Source organism: Metschnikowia bicuspidata (assembly GCF_001664035.1).
Source record: "Metschnikowia bicuspidata var. bicuspidata NRRL YB-4993 chromosome Unknown METBIscaffold_1, whole genome shotgun sequence".
NCBI lineage: Eukaryota > Fungi > Ascomycota > Pichiomycetes > Serinales > Metschnikowiaceae > Metschnikowia > Metschnikowia bicuspidata.
In genome coordinates, this window is record NW_017387731.1 from 1113890 (window position 1) to 1136249 (window position 22360).

General features: G+C 50.7%; 7 protein-coding genes across 7 annotated transcripts; 4 read left to right on the forward strand and 3 right to left on the reverse strand.

Moving 5' to 3' along the window:
• Window positions 1-1588: 1588 nt before the first annotated feature.
• CLB4 (B-type cyclin) lies at window positions 1589-3019 on the forward strand (the record flags this gene model as incomplete). The annotated part of the gene is made up of 2 exons (XM_018856785.1): window positions 1589-1937; window positions 2058-3019. 2 exons carry the CDS (start codon window positions 1589-1591, stop codon window positions 3017-3019), a joined length of 1311 nt encoding a protein of 436 aa, XP_018713503.1.
• Window positions 3020-3242: 223 nt separating this feature from the next.
• Window positions 3243-4487, forward strand: MAM33 (Mam33p). The gene has a single exon (XM_018859432.1). The coding sequence runs from the start codon at window positions 3465-3467 to the stop codon at window positions 4233-4235; it is 771 nt and encodes a 256-aa protein (XP_018713504.1). The 5' UTR covers window positions 3243-3464; the 3' UTR covers window positions 4236-4487.
• Window positions 4488-4739: 252 nt separating this feature from the next.
• On the reverse strand, window positions 4740-7301 carry METBIDRAFT_9348 (RNA-binding ribosome biosynthesis protein; the record flags this gene model as incomplete). The annotated part of the gene is made up of 1 exon (XM_018859363.1): window positions 4740-7301. One exon carries the CDS (start codon window positions 7299-7301, stop codon window positions 4740-4742), a length of 2562 nt encoding a protein of 853 aa, XP_018713505.1.
• A 458-nt stretch (window positions 7302-7759) lies between these two features.
• Window positions 7760-8410, forward strand: METBIDRAFT_25730 (uncharacterized protein; the record flags this gene model as incomplete). The annotated part of the gene is made up of 1 exon (XM_018855301.1): window positions 7760-8410. A coding segment is annotated over one exon (651 nt), but the record flags the coding sequence as incomplete, so codon positions are not given.
• Window positions 8411-8501: 91 nt separating this feature from the next.
• Window positions 8502-12413, reverse strand: RAD50 (MRX complex DNA-binding subunit; the record flags this gene model as incomplete). Its single annotated transcript, XM_018856532.1, has 1 exon — window positions 8502-12413. One exon carries the CDS (start codon window positions 12411-12413, stop codon window positions 8502-8504), a length of 3912 nt encoding a protein of 1303 aa, XP_018713507.1.
• A 5593-nt stretch (window positions 12414-18006) lies between these two features.
• On the forward strand, window positions 18007-18465 carry METBIDRAFT_96742 (uncharacterized protein). The gene has a single exon (XM_018859435.1). It carries the CDS (start codon window positions 18112-18114, stop codon window positions 18385-18387), a length of 276 nt encoding a protein of 91 aa, XP_018713508.1. The 5' UTR covers window positions 18007-18111; the 3' UTR covers window positions 18388-18465.
• A 1821-nt stretch (window positions 18466-20286) lies between these two features.
• METBIDRAFT_22877 (uncharacterized protein) lies at window positions 20287-21012 on the reverse strand (the record flags this gene model as incomplete). The annotated part of the gene is made up of 1 exon (XM_018855215.1): window positions 20287-21012. A coding segment is annotated over one exon (726 nt), but the record flags the coding sequence as incomplete, so codon positions are not given.
• Between the last annotated feature and the right edge of the window lie 1348 nt (window positions 21013-22360).

Here is a 22360-nt window from a genome sequence, read left to right on the forward strand (position 1 = left end):
AGTGTAGTGGGAGACCATATGCGAAATTGTGGTGCTGCAATCTTTTTTTGAATGAACTTGCCGGTGGTACGAACAAAGGGAGCTGCTGTTCAAGAAATAAACAGGCGTAATTCTGCCTCTCAGCCTAATATCCCGAAAGGTTGGGTTTTACACGCTTGACGAGGATACTTTTTTGGTATTCTTGCGCTGAATTAATTTACTGAAGAAATGGTCAAACGAATGAGTCAGTTGATTTGAGTCTCCACGAAGATAGTCCACACTAGCATATCACACGACTTGATTTAGCCATTTTGCGACCGGTCTTTTAGGAAATCTTTGTGGAAATTCCAGTGGAATTCGCATTATATTTTCTGTTTCTGTTATATTTTGTTAAAAATGGAGAAAACACGCATATACATTTGCAACGTTAGTTTGATTATCAAATGAATATTGAACTCGCAGGGTCTTCAGGTACTCCAAGCGATCAAAAAGTAATTTCTCCAAGTACATCTACGAAATCTTCTCTGCAATTGTTCTTTACGCCATGCAACGTAGACTATATGTGTATTCTTGCATTTAATGACCTGGATAGGATCTCCGCTCCTTCGGCGCACTTGTTCTCACCTCTAAATTAGACCAACGCATATGAGTATATGAATTCAGTTTTACTATTTCGGCCGGCGAAGGTATCACTAAAACAGGGGAAGATACGAATTCCAACAGACTGCCTGGACTTCCGGAATGGCCCGCCAGAAAACCAAATACACGTCACGTGACTGGGCCCCAGCTGTCCGTACTGCACGAAGAGGGCCGCGTACTCTCGCGATGGTAAACAAACAAATAAACATGCACTGCAGATAGTCCCGTTCTGTGCGGGCGGCTCTTGACGTCTCACCATACGTTTACCGCCAGTCTTTCGGGGACAACAACTTCAGACAAATACGGGGCGGAATCGAGCAAAAGGCCCAAGATCCAAAACATTCGCAAAATCAGCATCTGGATTTTTTCTCTTAATTACAATTCCGGAGCTGTGGCAGATTTTGGCAACGTCACCAGACCAGATTCTCCTGACCCGTGGCCCTGGTGAGAGCTCGGAATCCGGGTGCACCCGTACACCACCACGAGTTCCAGTTTGCGTACTGCTTGTTTGTTTTCGCGCACCCAGTACTCTTCGTTTGTTTAGCTAAGCTTTCTCAGGCGTGCTTCACATTGTCTGACCCAAAAAAGTATCACCACTTTCCACAAAAATATCATAGTGCAGGTTTCGTGAACCACTGTGTCTTTGAGCCGCTGGAATTCTAATCTACTGTGTTACATTCCACAATCTCCGAGGGACACTTGACCGCACACAGGCAAAACCACGTGCCTGTCCTAGCTCTCATCCGCTACTCAACACGTCAACCGCCGAAGATTAGAAAACAAGGAGACATTCACACAAACACTCTTGCCCCAAAGCCAGAAGGAAAAACTTGCTCTGCCGGACCCCTATCCCACCCTTATTAGTCGCTCGTTCATCGTCCGGTTTTTGCATTTTTCTCCCTTTCCACGACTGCTCCCCGCCACGTCCGGATCCCAAAGCCACAAACGCTAGGAGTCGTCTTTTTACAGCATGTCCCATGACCACACCACATCCCAGGCGCGCGCCTTGGCAGAGAACCACGGCCGCCGGGCCTCGTTGCTGCTGAGAAGGGTGCTTTCGTCGATTTCTACGAACCTCGCAGCTACCCGTGTTTCAAAGCCAGAAGAAAACAAACGCAGGCGCCATGATCTGCGCGAGCCCGGCCAAGAGAATGATCCCGTGAGACTCTTGAGCTCGTCCGTGCTGAAAACCTCGTTTTCCGAAGGTGGTCTAATACGCCACCACTTCGATGCCATCTCACTGAGTGCCCATGATGTCACCGATTCAGAAGAGGACAACAACACTCCGCGTCTGATGTACTCGGACGCGCTCAATCATAGTCGAGTGGATGCACAAGCACTCTCTCTCCAGGAAGTGCAGACGCCTCATCCCGAGCACTATGAAGAATTGGACGTTGCATATACCCAAGATACATATGAACACGAGAACAAGGACGAAGTATACGACGATGACGACGAGGAAGATGAGGAGGAAGACGACCTCGAGAATTTGGCTCAGCAGCAGCCACAGGAGCCGAAGTGGAACAGGGCGATTTTCGACGAATTGAAGTACGTGATGCGGAAATACTCGGACACAATTATGGATGAGAATGACGAGGATACATATGATGTGACGATGGTAGCGGAATACGCTCCTGAGATCTTCAACTATTTGCATGAGCTCGAACACAAAATGGCACCGGACGCGAACTATATGGACGACCAGGACGAATTGAAATGGGAAATGCGATCCGTCTTGGTGGACTGGGTCGTGCAGGTGCATCAGAGGTTCAATTTGCTTCCTGAAACGTTGTATTTGACCATCAATTACATTGACCGCTTCTTGAGTCGACGTAAAGTGTCATTATCGCGGTTCCAGTTGGTTGGTGCAGTGGCCCTTTTTCTTGCTGCAAAATACGAAGAGATCAACTGCCCCACAGTGCAGGAAGTTGCGTACATGGCCGACAATGCATACACTGTTCAAGAGTTCCTCAAAGCAGAGCTGTTTTTGATTGGCGTGTTGGAGTTCGAGATGGGATGGCCCGGACCGATGTCCTTTCTCAGACGCACATCCAAAGCAGACGATTATGATTACGAGACCAGAACATTAGCCAAATACTTTTTGGAGATCACCATCATGGACCACCGCTTTGTGGCCTCGCAGCCATCGTGGCTTGCAGCGGGCGCACACTATCTACTGCGGAAGATGCTCAACAAGGGAGCGTGGACGGAACTCCACGTGTTCTACTCGGGCTATACCGAAGAGCAGTTGAAACCTTTGGCAAGAGTATTCATGGATATTTGCACAAATGCAGAGACCAGCCACAAGGCGATCTACGAAAAGTACCAGGAGCGCAAGTACCGGCGCTCCTCTCTTTTTGTTCAGGAGTTCCTTCGAGCCATGCGCCAGGAAGAAGAGTAAGGGAGAACCAATTTTCATCCAATGCACAAGACTCGGCCAGACGATCACAAAACATGAGACGCTTTTCAAACGAGACATTCAGAAATCGCTCATAAATTTACGCATCATAATTAAACTTTAGCACACAAGACGAGCACCAGATGAATGAGGAAGTGGGCCGTCGCATGGTAATATTTGGTGAAGGGATTCAGCTACGAAGAGCATCGCTTCTTCGAAGCAAATAACACTATAAGAGAAAAAAAATTAATAAAAAAGGAAAGCGTGCCTGCAAAACCGCGGACCTAACCCATTCATTTATGTTTTCCTTGCTGTTCCGTGGCTCGACCTGCCCCCGCACGATCACGTGACGCGCGGGAACAGGATCGAAAATTCTTTAATTGTGAGGCCCATCTCACGCAAACAATCTCAGAATTCACCACATTCATCCCACAAAACCTGCGCCAAAATGTCCAGATTCATCTCCCGTGTTGCCTTTTCCGGCGTCTGCAGATCCAGCCTTCCACAGTTGGCTAGAAGAGCTGTTCTTCCCATTTCCACCAGATCCTTCAGCTCGGCGGTTGTTCGTCACCAGAAACTTGCTGACATTGTCAAGTCCGAGTACAAAGTGGCCATGGCCGTGGACAACGAGTTAGAGCCTGAGCAGGAAAAGTTTTTGGAAAAGAACGGCTTTTCGGTGATCGAGTCTGAGTATGACTCGAACGTCGAATTGCGCAAGACCTTGCCATCTGGTGAGGAGATCCGCGTGTTCTTCGACATCAACGAGGTGTCGGACGTGGAACTTAGAGCCCCTGAATTTGAGGGTGAGGAAGGCGCCGAGGCTGAGCAGTTTGAGGAGGAGCTCGATCAATTTGACAACACTTTTGCTAACGTGAAGGTGCTTGTGTCCAAGCCCGAGTCCAACGAGGGAATCTTCTTCAACTTGTTGTTGCAGAACTCCGAGGAGGATTTGATGGTTGACTACTTCAACTACAAGCCTGACGTGACCAAGTTCTTGACGCAGATCAAGGAGCAGGGCACTTTCTTGGCAGCCACCGAGTACCAGGGTCCTCAGTTCTCCAACTTGGACGAGTCCTTGCAGCTTGGAATGGAGAAGTACTTGGAGAACAAGGGCATCAACGAGGAGTTGGCTGACTTCATCTTTGCTTTTGCCGAGGTCAAGGAGGAGACTGCTTACAGAAAGTTGTTGAGCAACGTTTCCAAGTTCTTGAGCAACTAAGCAGCCCTTCATCTAGAGGGCGCCGCAGCCCTGCTGCGCCTGCGGCAGCTTGATTTGGTGACTCTGAGCTTGGTGTGCCAGATGCTGAAACAAAAGGACACTGTGTCTTTGCTGGTGGCGTCTTCGTGAGTCTTGTCAATAGTTTTATAGTGTACATAAAAAGATAGCCTGGCACCAGGGCTTTTCTGCATCGCTCCGTGTAGACCGGCTTGGCCATTGCTCCGTTCAAAATGGCTTGGGAATCGCTTCGTTTAATCGGCTGCGCCATTGCTTCGTGCACGCCGAATCCTCTGTTTTGACCCATTGGGCTTGTCTCGTCTGCAACACCTCGTGGAAACTGCCAGTTCAGACCGCCCCATGCGCCTAACCAAAACCTCTCGCTCACATCTGAATAGAAACATGGGCCTCCTACAGGGTAGACATCCATTATCTTCATATTCCGTGCTGTTTGCTGCGTTATTACCAAAGCACAGTGGCAGAAATTCCTTTCCCAACACAAGCCCTCTAGAAGTCGTTGAAAGGGTCCTCGCTCTCCTCGAGCTGGAACTTGCCCAGGCCCGCCATTCTCACCGCGGCCATTTCTCTGGATGCTGCCTGTTTCTGCACCTTGTGTGTCATTTTCTCGATCTCGGCCTCGGCGTCCGTGGCCTCCTTCTCCGCGTACTGCATCACCAAGCGTCTGCCCAACAAATGGACGCCCTTCAATTGGTTCATGGCACTCTCGGCCTCCTTCAACAAGGTGTACTCCACGAAAGCAAAACCCCTCGCAGACTTGTCGAACTTCTTGGGCACTCTCACGGACTTCACCTGGCCATAAGCACCAAAAAGCTCCAACACGTCCTTGCGCGACGTTTCGAACGGAAGATTCTTGATGATGATCTTGTTGGTCTTGTCTGACTTGCTGGCTGTGTCGCTAGTTGCGGCCAGGCCCGACTTGCGGTGCGACAACTTCAACTGCACCCTGTGGCCCTCCAACACGGTGTTGTCCAAGGTCCGGATGGCAGCCTCGGCGTTCTCCTTGGTCTTGAATTCCGCAAACCCGAACCCCATGCTCAAAACGCCCCCGGCGTTTTTCGGATCCGGCTTCGTCTTGACAAGAGCCACGGCAAAGCCGGGCATCTTCTCGAAAAACGCGGCCAACAGCGCAGTGGTGGTGGAGAAACTCAAGTTCTTGACGAAAATCGACACCGTCGGGCCCTTTTCGAGCAGCTCGTCCTCGCTGTCGTGGACCTCGTCGGCCATGACATCGGTGGCCGAAATCTTGGCTTCCACGGCGTCGTCGCCCTTTTCCGTATCAACCGTTTCGCCCGACGTCGGCTCGCGCGTAAACAAGTCCTTGGGGCCCTTCTCCAAATAGAGAATGCTCTTCTTGAACATGCGGTACGCCAACTTGGTGAACGCCGCACGCCCGCTGGGCGCATCTCTAAACTCCACGATGGCAATGGTACCGGAGGACGGCATCACCACTCTCTTGATGGGCCCATGCTCGGCAAACAATTCGGCAAGCTCGTCGCTGGACGTGCCGAAAGGAAAGTTCTTGACAAGGATCACCTTGTCGTCCCTCTCCTTCTGGTCGAACGTGGTGAGATCCACGCCGCGGTCCTCAAAAAACTTGCGCACGTCGCCAATGACATGGGCCTCGGCGAGCGCCTGCTTCACGGCAGAGCTGGCGTTCTGTGGATCGATCAATTGCGCCTTGCTGATGCCCAATTTCGACGCCACGGAGTCGAGCACCGCGTCGCTGTTCATGTAGAGCGAATTCCAGTTGAACTGCGACTTGCTGGCCTGTGCCTTCTTCTTGAGCTCTCGCTGCTTCTTCAAGGGTAGGTTTTTCAATGCAAACTCGTCGAGCTTGTGGTCTTTCTTGGCCTCGCCAGCTAGGATATGCAAGAGTCTGCCTTGGAAAATCTGCTTGTCCATGGCCCGGAACGCACTGACGGCGTCCTCGTTGTTCTGGAATTGGACGTACACGAATCCCTTGGACTTGCCCGTCCGGGTGTCCACCGCAATGTGCACCTCCAGAATGGGGCCATAGAGGGAGAAGAGCTCGCGGAACTCGTCCTCCGTGGAGTCGTATAGAATATTTCTGATGAAGAGCCTGCCTGTTTCCCTGAGCTTGGCTTCGATGGTTTCCTCGGGGGAAAGACTGGCGGGTCGGTGCACCGTGGGTCTGGCCGGCTTCTGCGCCGAGCTGGGCTTGTCACTGTATGCTTTTTCCAGAGACTCCACGGCTTCTGCCGTCTCCACCTCGTTCTCCTTCATGCGGATCCTCCTCAGTTTGAGCCAGTCAAGATCGGACACCGCTTCGTTGGTGGCAATGCTGTCTTCCTGGGTGTCCTCTGCGTGGGCTTCGCCCGCTTCCTGGCCCGAGGGCGAACCGCTCTCATGGCTGGCGCTAAATGGGATCATCTCCTCGTCATCACTGCCGCTCTTTTTCTGGAAATCGTCGTACTCGTCGTCGCTCTGGGCCTCCATGGCCGGCACAACGCTGTATTTCCCATCGAGAGCACCAGTCTCCTTTGTGAGCCCGTCTTTGTGGGCGAGCGCCTCCTCCAAAGCCTTGGCGGAAGGCGCGCCGGAACCGTCGGCCAAGGAGTCGTTCTTCCAGGACTGCACCTGCGAGGACGGCTTCAACGTTTCAATGAACTCCAGCAATTTCGGGTTGGCCGCGATTTCCTGGTCCAACTTCGACTTGCGGTCGAGCTTCTGCCTCTTGTACTGTTCCTGTTCCTCTTTCTGGCGCAAAAGCCTCTCCTCCTGCTCGGCCAACCGATGCTCGGCCAATCTTTTCTTTTCCCGTATAGCCTTGGGAACTGTAGGGTCGGAGAACGTCTTGGCCAAGCTGACCTCGATCCTCGCGGTGTCGATGTACGTGCGGTCGAAGAACCTCACGGCCTTTTCCGCGTCGGACCCGGACTTGTAGCCAATGAAGGCAAACTGCCTGGACTCGCCGTTTCTTTTTTTCATGAGCTTGACATCGGTCACGCTGCCTTCCTTGCTGAAGTGGTCCTTCAAGCGGTCCTCCGTGAGGTATTTTGGGAGGCCCTTGACAATGAGTCTCGACATGATGTGTTCTGTTTTCTTCTCCTAAATCCGAGCTGCAACCCGCGTTTCGTGACCTTATCTCAGAAAAGTCTGTGAGCTCGGAGGAGCATGGGCCTGGCTACTGCGCATTGCGATGAGGTCAGAAAGGCCGTTCCTGCACACACGCGCCCGGCCGCTCGCGGAATTTTGCACCCAAAACCCGGTTCTTGTTTGGGTCCAATAAAAAACGCCCCCAGTATCGCAGCATGGAATTGGTGACACATTTGGGTCTCCACGTCGGGCGCAGTCAGACCCCGAGGCAAATCTTGTGCATGGCGTGGTCTGCGCTCGTGTGCGCAGCACTTTTGTACTTGCTCCTCATATATCACTTCCTCATCCTCGCGTCTCTGATGATGGCATACGTGACTCCACTTTTGGCGGAGCGAACGGTCCGCGCTTTTGCCGGGGTGTTCTGGAAAGTCACCGCTGTTTTTGTCAGCTTCAACAAGGTCCAGCTCACCGTCACCGGGGACGCGCTTGTGCCCGAGTCGGCGTTGGTCGTGTGCAACCACCAGTCGCTTGCGGACTACTTCTTCATGACCCTCTTGGCAGAAAGATGTCCCGGCGGCTTGGTCCCGCAGGTCAGCTTTTTCACGTGGTACTCGGTGTGGCGGGTCCCCACGGTTCGCACGTTGCTCAATGTAGTGCTCTGCGACGAGAACTGGGAGCTTTCCAGTCTGCTATGCCGGTCGGCATTCAGCCCCGTGAGGGCGTCCGAAGCCCCGCAATGGGTGGTGCTCTTCCCCGAGGTGAATATCTGGACCCCCTCGGCGGCGTACCAGCAAAGATTGCAGGCGAAGAAATACTGTCTCCCGTACTATGACCACACGTTGTACCCGCGGTATCCCGGGCTTTTGAACGCCGTGGGCACACTCGGCAACAGAACCAACATCAAGTTTGCGCGCGTCTACAACCTCACGATCTTGTACCACAGCCGCAAACCGCCAAGCCTCTTGCAGTTGTTCGCATCCACCGAGAAGATCGCGGTCACCATCGATGTGCGAGCCATGCGCTTGAGCAGCATCCCCCACAGAAAAGCAAAGTTGGAGAGGTGGCTCGAAAAGACGTGGTTGGACAAAGATCGGCAGCTTGCCGGCATGAAGAAAAAGGTGGTGCAGGCCTGGCCGCGGCCAAGGCCTTCCACGCTGTTCATGGACAAGCCGGTGTCGCAGCTCGCCGAGCTCACTCGCCTTGCATCACGTGAATAGGCAAGCTCCTGATGATGGAGTGCTGCTTCTCGTCTCGCTCGATGCGATAGAAGTTGTCGACGAACCGGCCTCGGTTGATGTGGTTCAAGAACTTCTCGTCGTGTGTGATGACAATGAGCTGGAAGTTCTTCTGGCTCTTGCGGAACTCGATGATGTTGCTGAGCGCGTTCGCGAGCGACTCGGCGTTCTCCTCGTCCAAGTTCGTCGTCGGCTCGTCGAGCGCGATCATTCCGCAGTTGGAGCCGAAGCACTCGGCAAGGGCCAAGCGGATCAAGATGCTCGTGAGCACCTTCTGCCCCGCCGAGCACCTGCCGCGCATGTCGAGCTCCGAGCTCCGCTTATACATGACCACGCGGTAGTTGTACGACCTGCCTCTTGTCTGGTTCGTCACGTCACACTTGATCTCGATGCTGTCGATGTCGGTGCCGCGGTAGGTCTGCGTCCAGAGTTCGCGCAAGATGCGGTTGATCTCGTCCATCTTCATGCTGTGGTACTTCATGATCGCGTTGTCCAACGCTTGCAAGTACGTCTGGAGGTCCGTGGAGACCAAAAGGTTGGTCTGCAACTTGATCCACTCGTCGTGGTAGACCTTGTCCGCGTCCAGGTAGTCGGCGCGGAGCTCGTTGTGGAGGGCCAGGATCTGGTCTCGGATCTGCTTCACCTCGCCCACCTTGCTATAGTGCTGCTCGTTCAAGCCCGCGATCTCGTCGCGGAGCTGCTTTGCCTTGGCCAGGTACTGCTCCTTCTCGCGCTCGGCAGCCTCGATGTCCACGGCGGCCAACGCGGCCTGCTGCTCCTCCAACTGCCGGGTCAAGTCGCGGAGCTCCAAGTTGTCGCGGATGTTTCTCTCGGTGCCGGCGGCGTCGGCGATAAAGCCCTGGAGCTGCGCGGCCTCGCTCTGCTTCTCGCTCTTCAAGGCCCCCGCGGCGTCCATTTGCAGCCTGGCGTCCGCCATGTCCCTCTCGTTCTGCGCCACGAGCGGCGCGTCGACCTGCTCGTAGTGCAAGACCAGGTCGTGGAGGCGCGTGAACAGCTCGAGCGCGCGGGCCGCGGCGTCGAGCCGCGTCCGGTGCTCGGCCTCGGCGTCGGCGGCTTCGCTGTCGGCCTGCTCGAGCGCGGCCTGCGCAGCGTCCCGCCGGGCCAGCAACTCGGCGAGCCGCGTCTGCAACGCGGCGCCCTTGTCCCGCAACGCCGCGTCGTGCGCCTCCATCTCCGCGATCTGGTGCTTGAGGCCGGTCGCCTCGCTCAAGCCGAGCTGCAACTGGCTGATGACAAGCTCCTTGTCCTTGAGCTGGTACTCGAGCCGGGCAAGCTCCTTCAGGCGCGCGTTGCCCTCTGCCTCAGCGTCCGCCACGCGCTGGCGCAAGCCCTTGAGCTCGGCGGCCGCTTGCTGCTGCTGCGTCTGGAGCTCGGCCATGGGTACCGGCGGCACGCCAAGCTCCGCGATCTCGCGGTCGAGCTCGGCTAGCTGGTTGTCGAGGCCGCGGAGCTCGTCCGCGAGCCGCGCAATGTCCGCGGCCGGCCTGCTGAGCGCGTCAAGCTCGGCCAAAGCCGCCAGGCTGTCGTCTGCCAGGCGCGCCGCGGCGCTGAGCGCGTCGCTGGCCTCCCGCAAGCGCCCGGCCGCGGCCGTCTGCTGGGTCTCGAGGCCGGAAAGCTCCGCGCGCACGCGGCGCAGCTCCAAGACGTCGGCGTTGATGGCGCGGAGCTCCTCGAGGTCCTTGCGCGTGGCGGCCACGTCCGCCGCCAACTTGTCGGGCGTGAACGTGCGCACGCTGGCCTCCACGTCCGCCACGAACGCCGCGAGCTCCGCCGCGTCCATGCCGCGGTGGCACAACGCACAGCTCCGGCTGGCCCGCGCCATCTCCACGGCCTTGAGCTTGTAGCTGCGCGTGACCTCGTACGTGTTCAAGTTGTGCACGGCCGTGGCGTGGTCGGCCTCCAGCTCGCGCACGAGCGCCTCGTACTGCGGCTCCTCGCCGGCCGCAAGCACCGCCAGCACGCGGGCAGCGTGATCCGCCAACGCCGCCCGCAAGCCCGCAAGCCGCGTCTCGCCCGCGTGCGCCTCAGCCGTGGCCGCGGCCACCACCGCGTGCTGCGCCCGGGCCTCGGCCTGGCGCGTCTCGTGCGCCTCGGCCCGCGCCCGCCGCTCGGCGTCCACGAGCCCGGCGGCCGAGGCCGGGTCGATGGCCGCGCCAAAGAGCCGCGCAAAGCCCGCGGTGTGCGCCGCCACGAACAGGCCGAGCACGGCGCGCTTGGCGTCGCGCGCCTCGCGCACCAAGTCCTTCTTGCCGAGCACGTCCGCCAGCCGTCCCGCGGCCTGCGTCTGGCGCATGAGCTCGTCCAAGCGCAGCTCCAAGCGGCGCACGGCCTGCGCGTCCTCCGCGGCCAGCGAGTCCGCGGCCTGCGTGTCTGCCGCGGCCCGGCGCTGCGCCATCTTCTGCCGCAAGCCGTCGAGCCGCGCCCGCTCCGCCTCGAGTTGCTCCTCGTGGCCCGCCACGGCCGCTAGCCGCGAGCGCGCCGCGCGCATCTTGGCCGCGGTGGCCGCGGTCTCCTCGCGGCAGTGCGCGAGCCGCTCATGCTCCGTGCGCACGCCGTCGGCGGCCGCCTGGAGCGCGTTGTTGGCCGCGGCCCGCCGCTCGCCGGCCGCCTGCAGCACGTGCTGGAGCGACGTGGCCGCACGGGCGCGGGTCTCTTCAAGGCGCCGCTGGGCGTCGGCGTGGGCGAGCCCGCGCGCCCCGGCCTGGTCCTTGAGCTGCTCGAGGCGGGCGCCGTCGGCCGCGTGCTGCGCGGTCTTGGCCGCGAGCGAGCCCTCGTCGCGCACGAGCGCATGGAGCCGGGCTTGCAAGTCCGCGAGACGGGCATCCGCGGCGGCCACGGCGGCGCGGGCGGCCGCCAACAGGCGCGTCTGGGCGGCCGTGGTGGCGGCAAAGTCCGCGGCCATGGCGTGCAAGGCGGCGTCCGGGTCGCGGAGGAGCGCCACGGACGCCTCTAGGCGGCGCACGGCGGCCTGCGTCAGGTCCACCAAGAGCCGGAGCCGCTGGTGCTCGCTCACGATCAGGTGGAACGCCTGGTGGGAGCGGAAGAGATCGTCTGCCTGGCGCTCGAGCCGCTCGATGCGCCCGGCCACGGCCGCGATCTGCAGCAGGTAGGCGTCCGCCTGCGCGCCGAGCGCCGCGGCCTTGGCACGGAGCTTGTGGGCGCGGGCCTGGTCCGAGTGCGCGTGCGCCACGGCCTGCTCGAGCACGCGCACGTCCGTGGCCATGTCCTTGCGCACGGTCTTCAAGGCGTCGAGCACGCGCGTGAAGCGCAGCGCCTCGAAGATCTCGTCGAAGCGCTTCTTCAACACGCCGGCCTCGCTGAGCGGCCACAAGCTGTCGTCCTGGTGGCAGAAGATCACGGACTCCAACACGGCGCGGGACGCGCCGAGGTAGCGCGGCACGCGCGCGTCCAACTCCGCGTTCTTGGAGCTGACGGCCGTCTTGGCGCCGCGCAGGAGCACGGCCAACTGGCCCTCCAAGGACTTGAACGTGTTGGCCGTGTTGGCCGCGTTGGCCGCGTTGGCGCGCGTGCCGCCGCGTTTCCGTGTCAACTGCATGTTGCGCGTGACGGTCATCAGCTTGCCGTCGACGGACGTGAAGCCGAGCTTGATTTCCGCGTTGACCGCCAGCCGGTCGGCCACGGCGGGGTCGTTGACGAACGCGCCGCCCTTGGAGTTGGGCGGGAGGTCGCCGGTGGTGGCGTACTTGAGGCACTCGATGATGGTGGTCTTGCCGCACCCGTTCTGCCCGCAGATGAGCGTCAAGGGGCTGCCGAACTGGATGGTTTCGTGGTCGCGCGGCGAAAACGACCGGACGCCGCAGATCGAGAGCTTGTAGAGCGACGACATGGCGCGGCGGGGGAAAGTGGGGCAGAGAGTGGAGGGGAGGCGCTGCCAGAGGGAAGGGGGTGAGGAGGGGCGGCTGGCCGTGTTTGTGGACGTGTGCCGGAGGTGGAGGTGTTGTCAAAAGGTGCCGCTGAAGGTGCGGTGGGAAGACGAGCGGCGCGCGCCATGTCCAAGTCACGTGACGCTGCCGCCAATGAGCCGCCATTGTGGGCGGCTAACGGTTCCGATTTGGAAAGGCTGGACATGGGCCTGCCCTTCGGGGATCCTGTTTTTGTTCTTTTTGTTGTTGCTCTTTATTCTTTATTTTGTTTTTGTTTTTGTTGTTTTTTTTTATGTTTGTTTTTTTTGTTGTTTTGCTGTTTTATGGGAATATCGTCATGTGAGGTCTATACTTGGGGTACTCACTCTCCCCATTGAATATGAAAACACTGCTAAGGACTTCCCGGGACTTGGGGTTGTGTGCTCCTATTAATTCCTGGCTATCCAAAACTCCACTGGCGTTCTGTTCCATGTTGTATACCTACTAGAGGCCACGTGATGTGGGGCCTGACTCGAGAAATATCCCACGAGTTGTTCACAGTGATCTGGCGGACTTCGCAATGGTGGAAGTGCATATAATCGTGTATGCGCTTCCGGGACCATCGGGGTCAAGCTCATGCCAGGGCCTCAGACGAACCATGAGTACTAATACTACAGCTGCTATGACGTATATGAAATCATGTCAATTTTTGAGTATGTTTTGATGATTTTTGTATATGTAGAGAATATCTGTGTAAGCAACCCATCTCATTCGAGGAGCCGGGGGAGCAATAGAGGAGAATAAATGAAAACGATTGGAAACAAAATGGGAGGAGAACCTCTCTCTATAGCGGTACAAAAAGGGGAGGACTCATTTGTGATACTTCCATACATCATGCATCATACCTCGTTGTTAGACTTCAGATTTATATGCGTCAGGGTGATCTATTTACTCCATACACAAGTATTAAACCTGTCGGGGAGGACCTTACGTATTGAGACACTAGTTCTTGTACTGCTTGTGCCTTAGAGCCTTTGCCTACAAGATCACTTGGATACAACATTTATGATGCTATGATGCTCAATGCTTGCTCTCATGTATACCGCAGCTGGCTTGTCAGGGACTTCACGGGACATGGGGTGATATATTACTATATGACCACTGGTTTCTCCAGGACCCGACTGGAGCTTTGTCCGACCGTTATATACTGTAGCTAGAGGTCACGTGATATGAACCTGAAACATGAAGAATATTCCACGAGTTGTTCAAAGTAGTCTGATGGCACTCACAATGATAGAAGTGCATATAATCGTGTATGCGCTTCCGGGGACCCTCGGGGTCAAGCTGATGCCAGGGACCTTACAATTTATATATATCCTTATCTGGAATTTTGTTAAAGGTTTGGTTTGTCCTTTATTTCTTTCAATATATTCAATTATCCCGCTGATATCTTTTTTGACAGGATCCTAAAGAAGAATCTTATTCGGAGGGACCTATCAGAACCTTTCATAGGGAACCTATAAAAGGAGCCAACCCGAAGATCCGATTAGAAGGACTATCAAAATTAAACTTTTGGAAGGATCCTTAAAATGGATCCTTAAGAAGGATCCCTAAGAAGAAGCCGATTAGAAGGGACTAATAGAAGGAGCCGATTAGAAGGGACTAGTAGCCGGAGCCAACCCGAAGGAACCTATTATAGGGACTTTATTCAAAGGCGCCTATCAAAAAACCCCTATTGAGAGGAATTAATTATGAAGATCCGGCAAAACGAACCTCTTATTAGAAACCTATTAGAAGGGACCCACTCGAATGATGAAGATACCCAAAGCGGAGGGAATCTGACCTTTAGGTATAAGCAGTCCTGAAATCAGATTATACACCCTGGTTGGCTTCTATGCTAGAGACTAGTTGAGAACCAGATGGCATGATTCTCATGGACTTGGGTATCTTTTTTGAAAAGACTCCCCAAAGATAAGTGAGTTTTACAGCCACATAATGAAATGTTTGATGATACACACACAATCGATGAACATGTCAAATTTCATCTGACTGTAGCATTGATTTATAAATGTATACGTATAGAGTAAAGATAAATATGGGACAGTATCTACTTCAAAAAGAGATGAACCTCAAAGAAGTGTATTAAGTTCTATATTATGTAATGTATTACTGATCAAATTAGATACGTGGATATCAAGAGATTGCATGAGTGGAGAGGAGGGGCTTCTAGTATATCAGTGCTACGTACATTAGTATATGAGTAGATGATATATTAGCGCACCTGTATATGAATAGACTAGTGTTTAGTATGTCAGTATGTCAGTCTTGAGGATGGGAGTATGGAGTATGGGAGTATTGATTACAGGAGTATTGAGGATAGGAATAACATTACATTCGTTTCTCAATAGTATAGCAGTATTTAGTATATATTTGTATACGGTATATGGTATATGATGTATGGTATATGGATATATGCGTATATCAGTATATCAGTATTATATCAATGTTTGGTATATCCAATCTTCAATCATGAGTATGACTATAGGGGTATATGGATTTTGGGTATTGGGTATGCCACCATATGACTACATGAATATATTAGTGGCTATAGGACTATATATAAGTCTATGGGTAAATGGATGCATGATGACATGAGTAAATGAGTGTAAGAGATGTGGTATATGTAAAAAAGAAATATATGGGTATGAGTATATGGGTACCTGAGTTCACGAGTATATCGGTATATTAGTATATATCAGTGTGTAGAATTTCAGTATATCATTCATGAGCATAACAGTTTATGAGTATAAGAGTTTATGGTTATATTAGTATTTCAGTATATATCGATATTTAGTACCTGGCTTTATGACCATGACTATATGAATGGAGGATTATTCTAAATGAGTTCATGAGTATGAGTATACGAGTATTTGGGTTTTTGGGTATAGAGTATAAGTACATGAGTACATGAGTACATGAGTACATGAGTATTAGTATAACAGTGCATGAGTATATGAGCGAGTATTGGATTTATGAGTGATTGATAGATCTAAGGATATATGACTACGTAATAATATGAATACATGAGGATCTGAGGATATGGGTATGGGGGCTCATGGGTATATCACTATATCACTATATCACTAGAATAGCAGAATATCTGTATATATGTATATCCGTACATCTGTACAACTATATATCGGTAGTGTAAAAGTATTTGGTATGCATTTACATGATTATATCAGTTTTTAGTACATCAGTATCAAGCATATCAGTATTTAGTTTACCAGTTTGTAGTATATGACCACACAGGAGTATACATACAGCACGTACTAAGGTGAATTTGGGTCATGTTGAGGACATATCAAAGCACGTCTATGAGAAGATCAATTAAAATGTATAGTACTGTTAGGGACTTCACGGGACATAGGCGTTATGTATTACTATTTGATCACTGGTCTCTAGAACTCTACAGGAGTTCTATTCCACCTTTATATACTTTACCCAGAGGTCACGTGGACGGAACCTTTAGAACTCGAAAGAATATTCTATGAGTTGTCTAGAATGATATCTGACGGAACTCACAGTAATGGAAGTGCATATAGCCATATATGCGCTTACAAGGACCATCAGTGTCAAGCTGATACCAGGGACCTTACAAGTACAAGAACAAGAGACGTAAGTAAAAACAAGTATGAGAGTTTTATGAAATGATAACATAAGAGACGGAGTTCGGTGTACATCGAGCTGGACTGAGAGACCATGTGAACTAATACGGCAAGAGGTGTGAGGGGTGGCTAAAATATGTTTATATAGGTAACACAAGGTATATTTGACAGATATGACAGGTACGAGAAGTGATGTTTAGGAATTTGTGAAAGATCTCTATGAAAGGTAGATACACAAGAGATGTATGAAAAACTATAAACAAAATTGTACAGAAACACTCACTTCTTACAGCCAATTACTCATTTCCTGTTCCTGCCCACCAGCTCGGTGATCTTGGAAATAAAACAATATCAGTGTCTTCTATAACTCTAATTTAGAGATTTGAGCGTTTTCTGCTGGTCCCATTTACCGAAAGTAATATGGCCCATCCCTAAAGAAAAAGTCAAGGAGGAAAAGTCCCAGCAATACTTCCAAATAAGTAAATCTCTGGGGACCACTCAAATCTCAGCTACGCTTTGATAAACCCTCTTGTAGTTGGAATCGCGGCAGCTGGCATCAGACTTGCCTTCCGCTTATTCCTCGTGTATATGTTTAAATTTACCCATTTCAATTAAAATACTGAAAGGTTCTTGTTTCTTCTTCTTGTCACTACCCCCGCTCCGGAACCAAACACGTATGCCCTGGGATCCGTTGAAATCATGATATCCCTCTATTTTATTACAAAAAGCTGATAGGGCAGGGATTCATTTCAACAATCTATCATGGATCACCCAGGGTTGCTGATTTCTTCCCTTCCAAATGGCTTGAATATATGTATTAGCTCCAGCTCTACTTTTGAGATGTATGCCAACTATAAAATACATAGTTTTGGCCGTGCATAAGCGGTATATTTGAGAAGATAAATGTCCGATAAGGTACCTAAAAATGTGTGTATTAAAATAGTGGATAATATAGACGTATCTCAGATTCATCAATTTGAGACTTTGAGAAGATGGGAGCGGGACGGCTCACACAAAACGTTGACATCCGGTAAAAAAGACAGTTTTTGGGATTGAAGACTTAAGATTTGATACGTGAACAATGCGTGTTAGGATATAAACTCTAAGCCTGACTCACTGTATAAGGCGGACTTGGCTTTGTTTAGATCAGCTCCTCTCTTGTTGTACATTTCAATATGACATACTTTAGGTTGCAGTCATAGTTCTCTAAAAACGCCAATATTCTGTATGAGGCAAAATATATTATACTTCCACATTCCCCGCTGTGCGTGTGGAAAAGCTTTTGCCTGATTTTGTGGCTAACGGAAGCACGTTGGTCCAAGAATTTCTTTAAATAGTTGTACCTATTTCTGTTTTGCGCTACTACTATTAACATGATAATGTCATGTGCATCATTTTATATGACCAGTTTTAGCCTGAAATTATGAAAGTTTATAAGGTGACAAACATCCTCCTCTGACAAAACTACAAACCCATTCGTCACTCAATGAGTTCCAAAGCCTAATGGCAAAGCCAGGATTTGAAAGATTACAAGAACAAGAGAATTAGTAGTATTTGAACAATTGATGAGTTGTTTAGATGATATGGAAATAAATGAATATCTTGTCAACGTGCGAGCTAAAATAATGAACGGATTCTTTAGCCAGTACTTACTAGCACTCTTTTAAACCACTGAGGGCAATGTATCACGTCATGTTTGGAACTCTGGTTTAAGTAGTTGCGTGCTTATTCAGAGAGGAATCACTAACAAGGAAGAGACAGCAGACGAATTTGTTGAAATGAATGCATATTGCAAGATGTAGGAGGAAAGAAGACTCCGGGACGAGCAAGCAGCAAAATCACGCAACTCTTGGTCGCTATCTGCATGGCTCACTGTGTTTGGGTCAATTCTATCGTGCCCCTCGAAAAATTGTTCGTCACCTTTGCTCAGAGCATTTACTGAAAGGATGAGGAAACTCATGTATTCTGTGGAACGAAGCAGAGAAAAACTAATCATTCGACTCCGCTTGACAGTATGAGGCGATGGACGATATCAAACAGACCGAAAACATCAGAATGCAATCATCGGGCTCAATTATTATGCCTACATAATCTGACCATCACAATTGTTTACTGCTTTTCACCTTCTACGTGGGAATATATGCAAACGTTAAGTCCCGGTTCATTGCATATATTTTCTGGGCTGCAATTACGTAAAATAAGGCCTTCCGTTCTATATCTTGAGTCATGCACTAGACGTGAAGCTTGGCATCTGAAAAAGCAGCTTAAGCTGTTTCTTTCAATTAATTAAACCATGTTTTTGGAATGTAGGAACACCGTGCTCATTTTTCAAAAACACCAGCTTATACCAGCATTTCGAAAGAGCCCCCAATTCGGCAACTTCTGCAGATTTATCCAGCATCGCCTTTTAATGCGAATCGGTGTATTCTGGTGATTTCATTTCTATTAGCTTTCAGGTTTTGAGCTAGCAGTCCCGGACATCATTTTCCTGTTGAAAACTAGAGAACAATTTTGTCTCCCTGAATAGTTTGAATTGAGTCTATCATAGCACATTTTTGCTCTATGATATATTTGAATACAATGCACAATATCAAATTCAATTGATTTATCGGGTATCTTTTTGTCCGAAACATTATAAACTTCTCGCATCCAAGCAAATCGACAGTTGTTGCGAGAATGGCCATTGTATAGGCCCATCTTAAATCATGGCTTGTAAATATATTCCAAATCGACATTATCGCACAAGAACTTCGTAATTTCTCCGTTAATTAACTGCATAGTCGCCTGGTGATAAATGTCTTGAGCTCATAAAATATTTCAGGAGACCAATATAAGCACGATTGCTTCAGAGTTAGCAATTCAAAACCCAACCCATTCAGTATCTCTAAAGTTTCTGTCATGTCATCATACCCAGTCATGTCTCCTTTTGTATCCTGAAGTTTTCTTTGTACAGGCTTGAAATAATAATGAGCTTTAGTTAGTTTCTCATTTTGATGGTCAAGAGCCTTGTTTCAACTCAAACACACCCTATCCGACTGGATTTTCTATTCTGGATATAATCTTCCAGTTCCCATTTCCTTTATTTAGACTCATAGCACTCAATGGGAAAGTCGAAGCTCTTTTCGAAGCTCTTCCACCATTGCATTAAGCACATTCGATGTATCGCAAAGTCGCTTCAATAATCAAAAGGTGTATAATTTTTTACAAAAATTCACTTGACCGACTCTGGTCTCAGATAAATTTGATAATATTCAGCTTGACAAAATCCGTATAGCCTAAGTAAGGTAAGTTTTAAATTTTCAAGTCTGAAAGCTCTTAGCTGTTTATTCCCTCGAAAACTGAGTATGCAAACATGCCAAAAGATTTAAACATCTTGATTGCATTGTACCGATACCCGCGCTGACTTTAAATCGTTTCGAAACTGTTTGTGATAGTCATACATGGGATCTTGCAAACAATAATTTTACTGGAAGCCTTGCATCCATCAGTCCGGTTCCTATGTCCCTGATTGATTTATTATCTTCTATCAAGTTTGCTAGCCTTACCATCATAAATATCCCGCTGCCGTTTAGATTAACCCAACAAAAAAATTGAATATTAATTTAAAGCATCAAGCAAATCATATGCTTAGATATAGAGTCAATGTATACTTGGAACAGTACTATCCTCCAAAGTTGTCCTATGTTAGTGGATAAGTGATGTGAAGAAATCAGATCTCTTTTGATCGCATAGACGACTTATTCCGTGAATATTTACTTTTACAAGAGCCAGTATGAATTTCAGCCCAACCAACGTGTTGAGTGAACAGATTGGAGTCATGATCAAGTCTTTTGAACAAATCTTACGGTTCAAATCAATATATGTATACATTTCTAACTACTTGCTGCCTTCTTTTCTTTTCTCTTAAAGGCGTCAATGAATCTTTGCAGGACCAGCCCTCAATTCATATCCCCTTAAATTCCTCTCCTCATCATTCTCTTGCTCCTTCAAAGCCCCCAAGACTAAAGACACCAAACTTTCACTAATACTGAGGCATGTTGGGATTGAAATTAATCGGAGGCTTCGCTTGCTGATTAAGCGCATCGTTGTGATTTGCCATTGCAATGGTGAGCTGCTCAGGGCTTGTGTGCGTACTTCCTGGAGATGTCATGTCGCCTCCTCCGCCTGTTATCTTGGCGACACGCTTCCCCTTACCGCGACCTCTTATTCCTTTGTTGGCATTTTTGTAAAGCTTAGCAAAATACTCCAAAAGTTGCTTCTCTTCTTCAGGGAGCAGCGCAAGCGCGTCGCCTGTGATGCTTGCAAAGGTCTGTGTCAACTTGGTCAACGTCGGCAAATGAAATTTATTCTGGTGAGATTTCAAATTGCCGAGCTGAGTGAATGACTTATCGCAGTTGTCCAACTTGCACTCAAACGGCTTTTCCTTGTTGTGCGTCAACATGTGAGCAGCAAGGTTACCTTTTCTACTAAAGTTGTGATTGCAAATGTTGCAAACAAAGGGCTTCTCACCCGTGTGGAGGCGCATGTGGGTCCTCAAATTTCCTCCTTGCGTGAACCGCTTTCCACAGAACGTGCATTCGAATGGTTTGAGCCCAATGTGAGACCGGACGTGCACATCTAAGTGTGTTGATTGGTGGAACTGCTTGAAACAGTAAGGACATTCTTGCGTCTTGCCCCTTTTCTTCCGTTTCTTGCTAGGCTCTCCGTCATTTGCATTTTCTGTCTTCAGGGGTTTATCAACACCGCCAACCAAACCCACAGCCAGTGGCAAAACAGAATCCTTTGGATGATCTGAGTTGGGAGATGCAAGAATACTTCCATCTGTGCTCTGTTTGATTGCGGTCGTGTTTCCCTTTTCTCTTGCTTGAATCACAAGCATGAGTTGGTCCACTTTCGTGGCACCTAAAAGAGGCCGCCCGTCCTCAGCTTGCGCGTAATCTTGCGCTGAGACTAGAGGCTTCCCGTTATCAGTGATCTCCTGCCCTTTTGACGGCACATTGGCTTTCGAAAAATAGCTGGACTGCTCCATCGCTTCTGGAGCAATAAATTGGGGTCCCTTGAACACAAGCGGATATCCGTTTCCAGATATCTGCGCTTGATTCGCGAAGGTACCGCGTGGACCTTGTTCGTATTGCTGCTGAGAGGAGGCACCAGGGGGAACCAAATACTGAGAGTAGCTAGACCGAATTGGCTGACCCGAAAACTGACCCGCGTTTTCTTGGTACGGAAAATTAAAAGCCTCCTGCTGCTGGGAAGTGTAATAAGCTTGGGTCTGTCTTGGGACAACGCCCCTAGTGGCCGGCTGAGCAAATTGCTGCGTATTTCCAAGCGTGGTGGTACCATTGATTTGAGCCGTGCTTCTCCTAGGGGACGCTTTTGGAGATTGGGGTTCATCCCGCAATTTGGAGTTTCTTGAAGACATGGATGATGTGGGCGAAACGTGATTCTGGTCTGAAACGCTCGAATTATGACCCTTGGAGCCCAGCGACATCTTACTTTGGTGCTCGAAGATGTCTTCCCTCAACGAAGTACCGACCGGCTGAATGGCTTCAGACGGCCTGTGCCCTTGGTCATTGATGAACTTCATGATAGAGTCGCGCCGTTGTTCATTGCTCATGTTCAGGAAGTCAATGTTTCCAGAGCTCTGTAGATTTGCCAAGAACGCATTTATGCTATCGTTGCTCACGCCGGCAATGGACCCAGTCACTCCGGTGCCCATCTGGTCCCAGAAAGCATTTTGGTTGTCAAAATCCTTGCTATTCCGCTTGGATGTCGCAGCAGACACTCTGTTTCCTTGGTTCCAGCCAAAGATGTTTCCAAAACTATCTTTCCTCGAGGATTCGTAATCCTGAGGAAAGCCCCGGTTCGAGCCAGTTGAACCTTTGTGCCTGTTCTCAGGCTTGTTTATGTCCCTCGAGGATGGCCCGCTGATTGAGTTCCGCGAGGACCCAGGTAGCTGGATAAGCGAGCTGAATATGCTTGTTGATCTCAGCGGCTTTCGTGGCGGAGGAACATTACTGGGCAAGCCTGTGGTCAAGGGAAAGGCGAGCGGGTCACTAGATGCACTTAACGGTTGAGGCAAAGAAATCGAGTCGCCCCGCAGTCGCCCGAGCATCTCGCTAGGTGGAACAGAGAAAGAGACAGAGTCGCGTGATCCGGGATAGTAGTTGGGAAAGCCTCGGGGCGGCCCCTGTGGTGCGGTTGGGGCGGTCGGCGGCGGCGCAATGGAAAGGCTGTTTGGAAGCAAGAACGAGTCCTGCCGA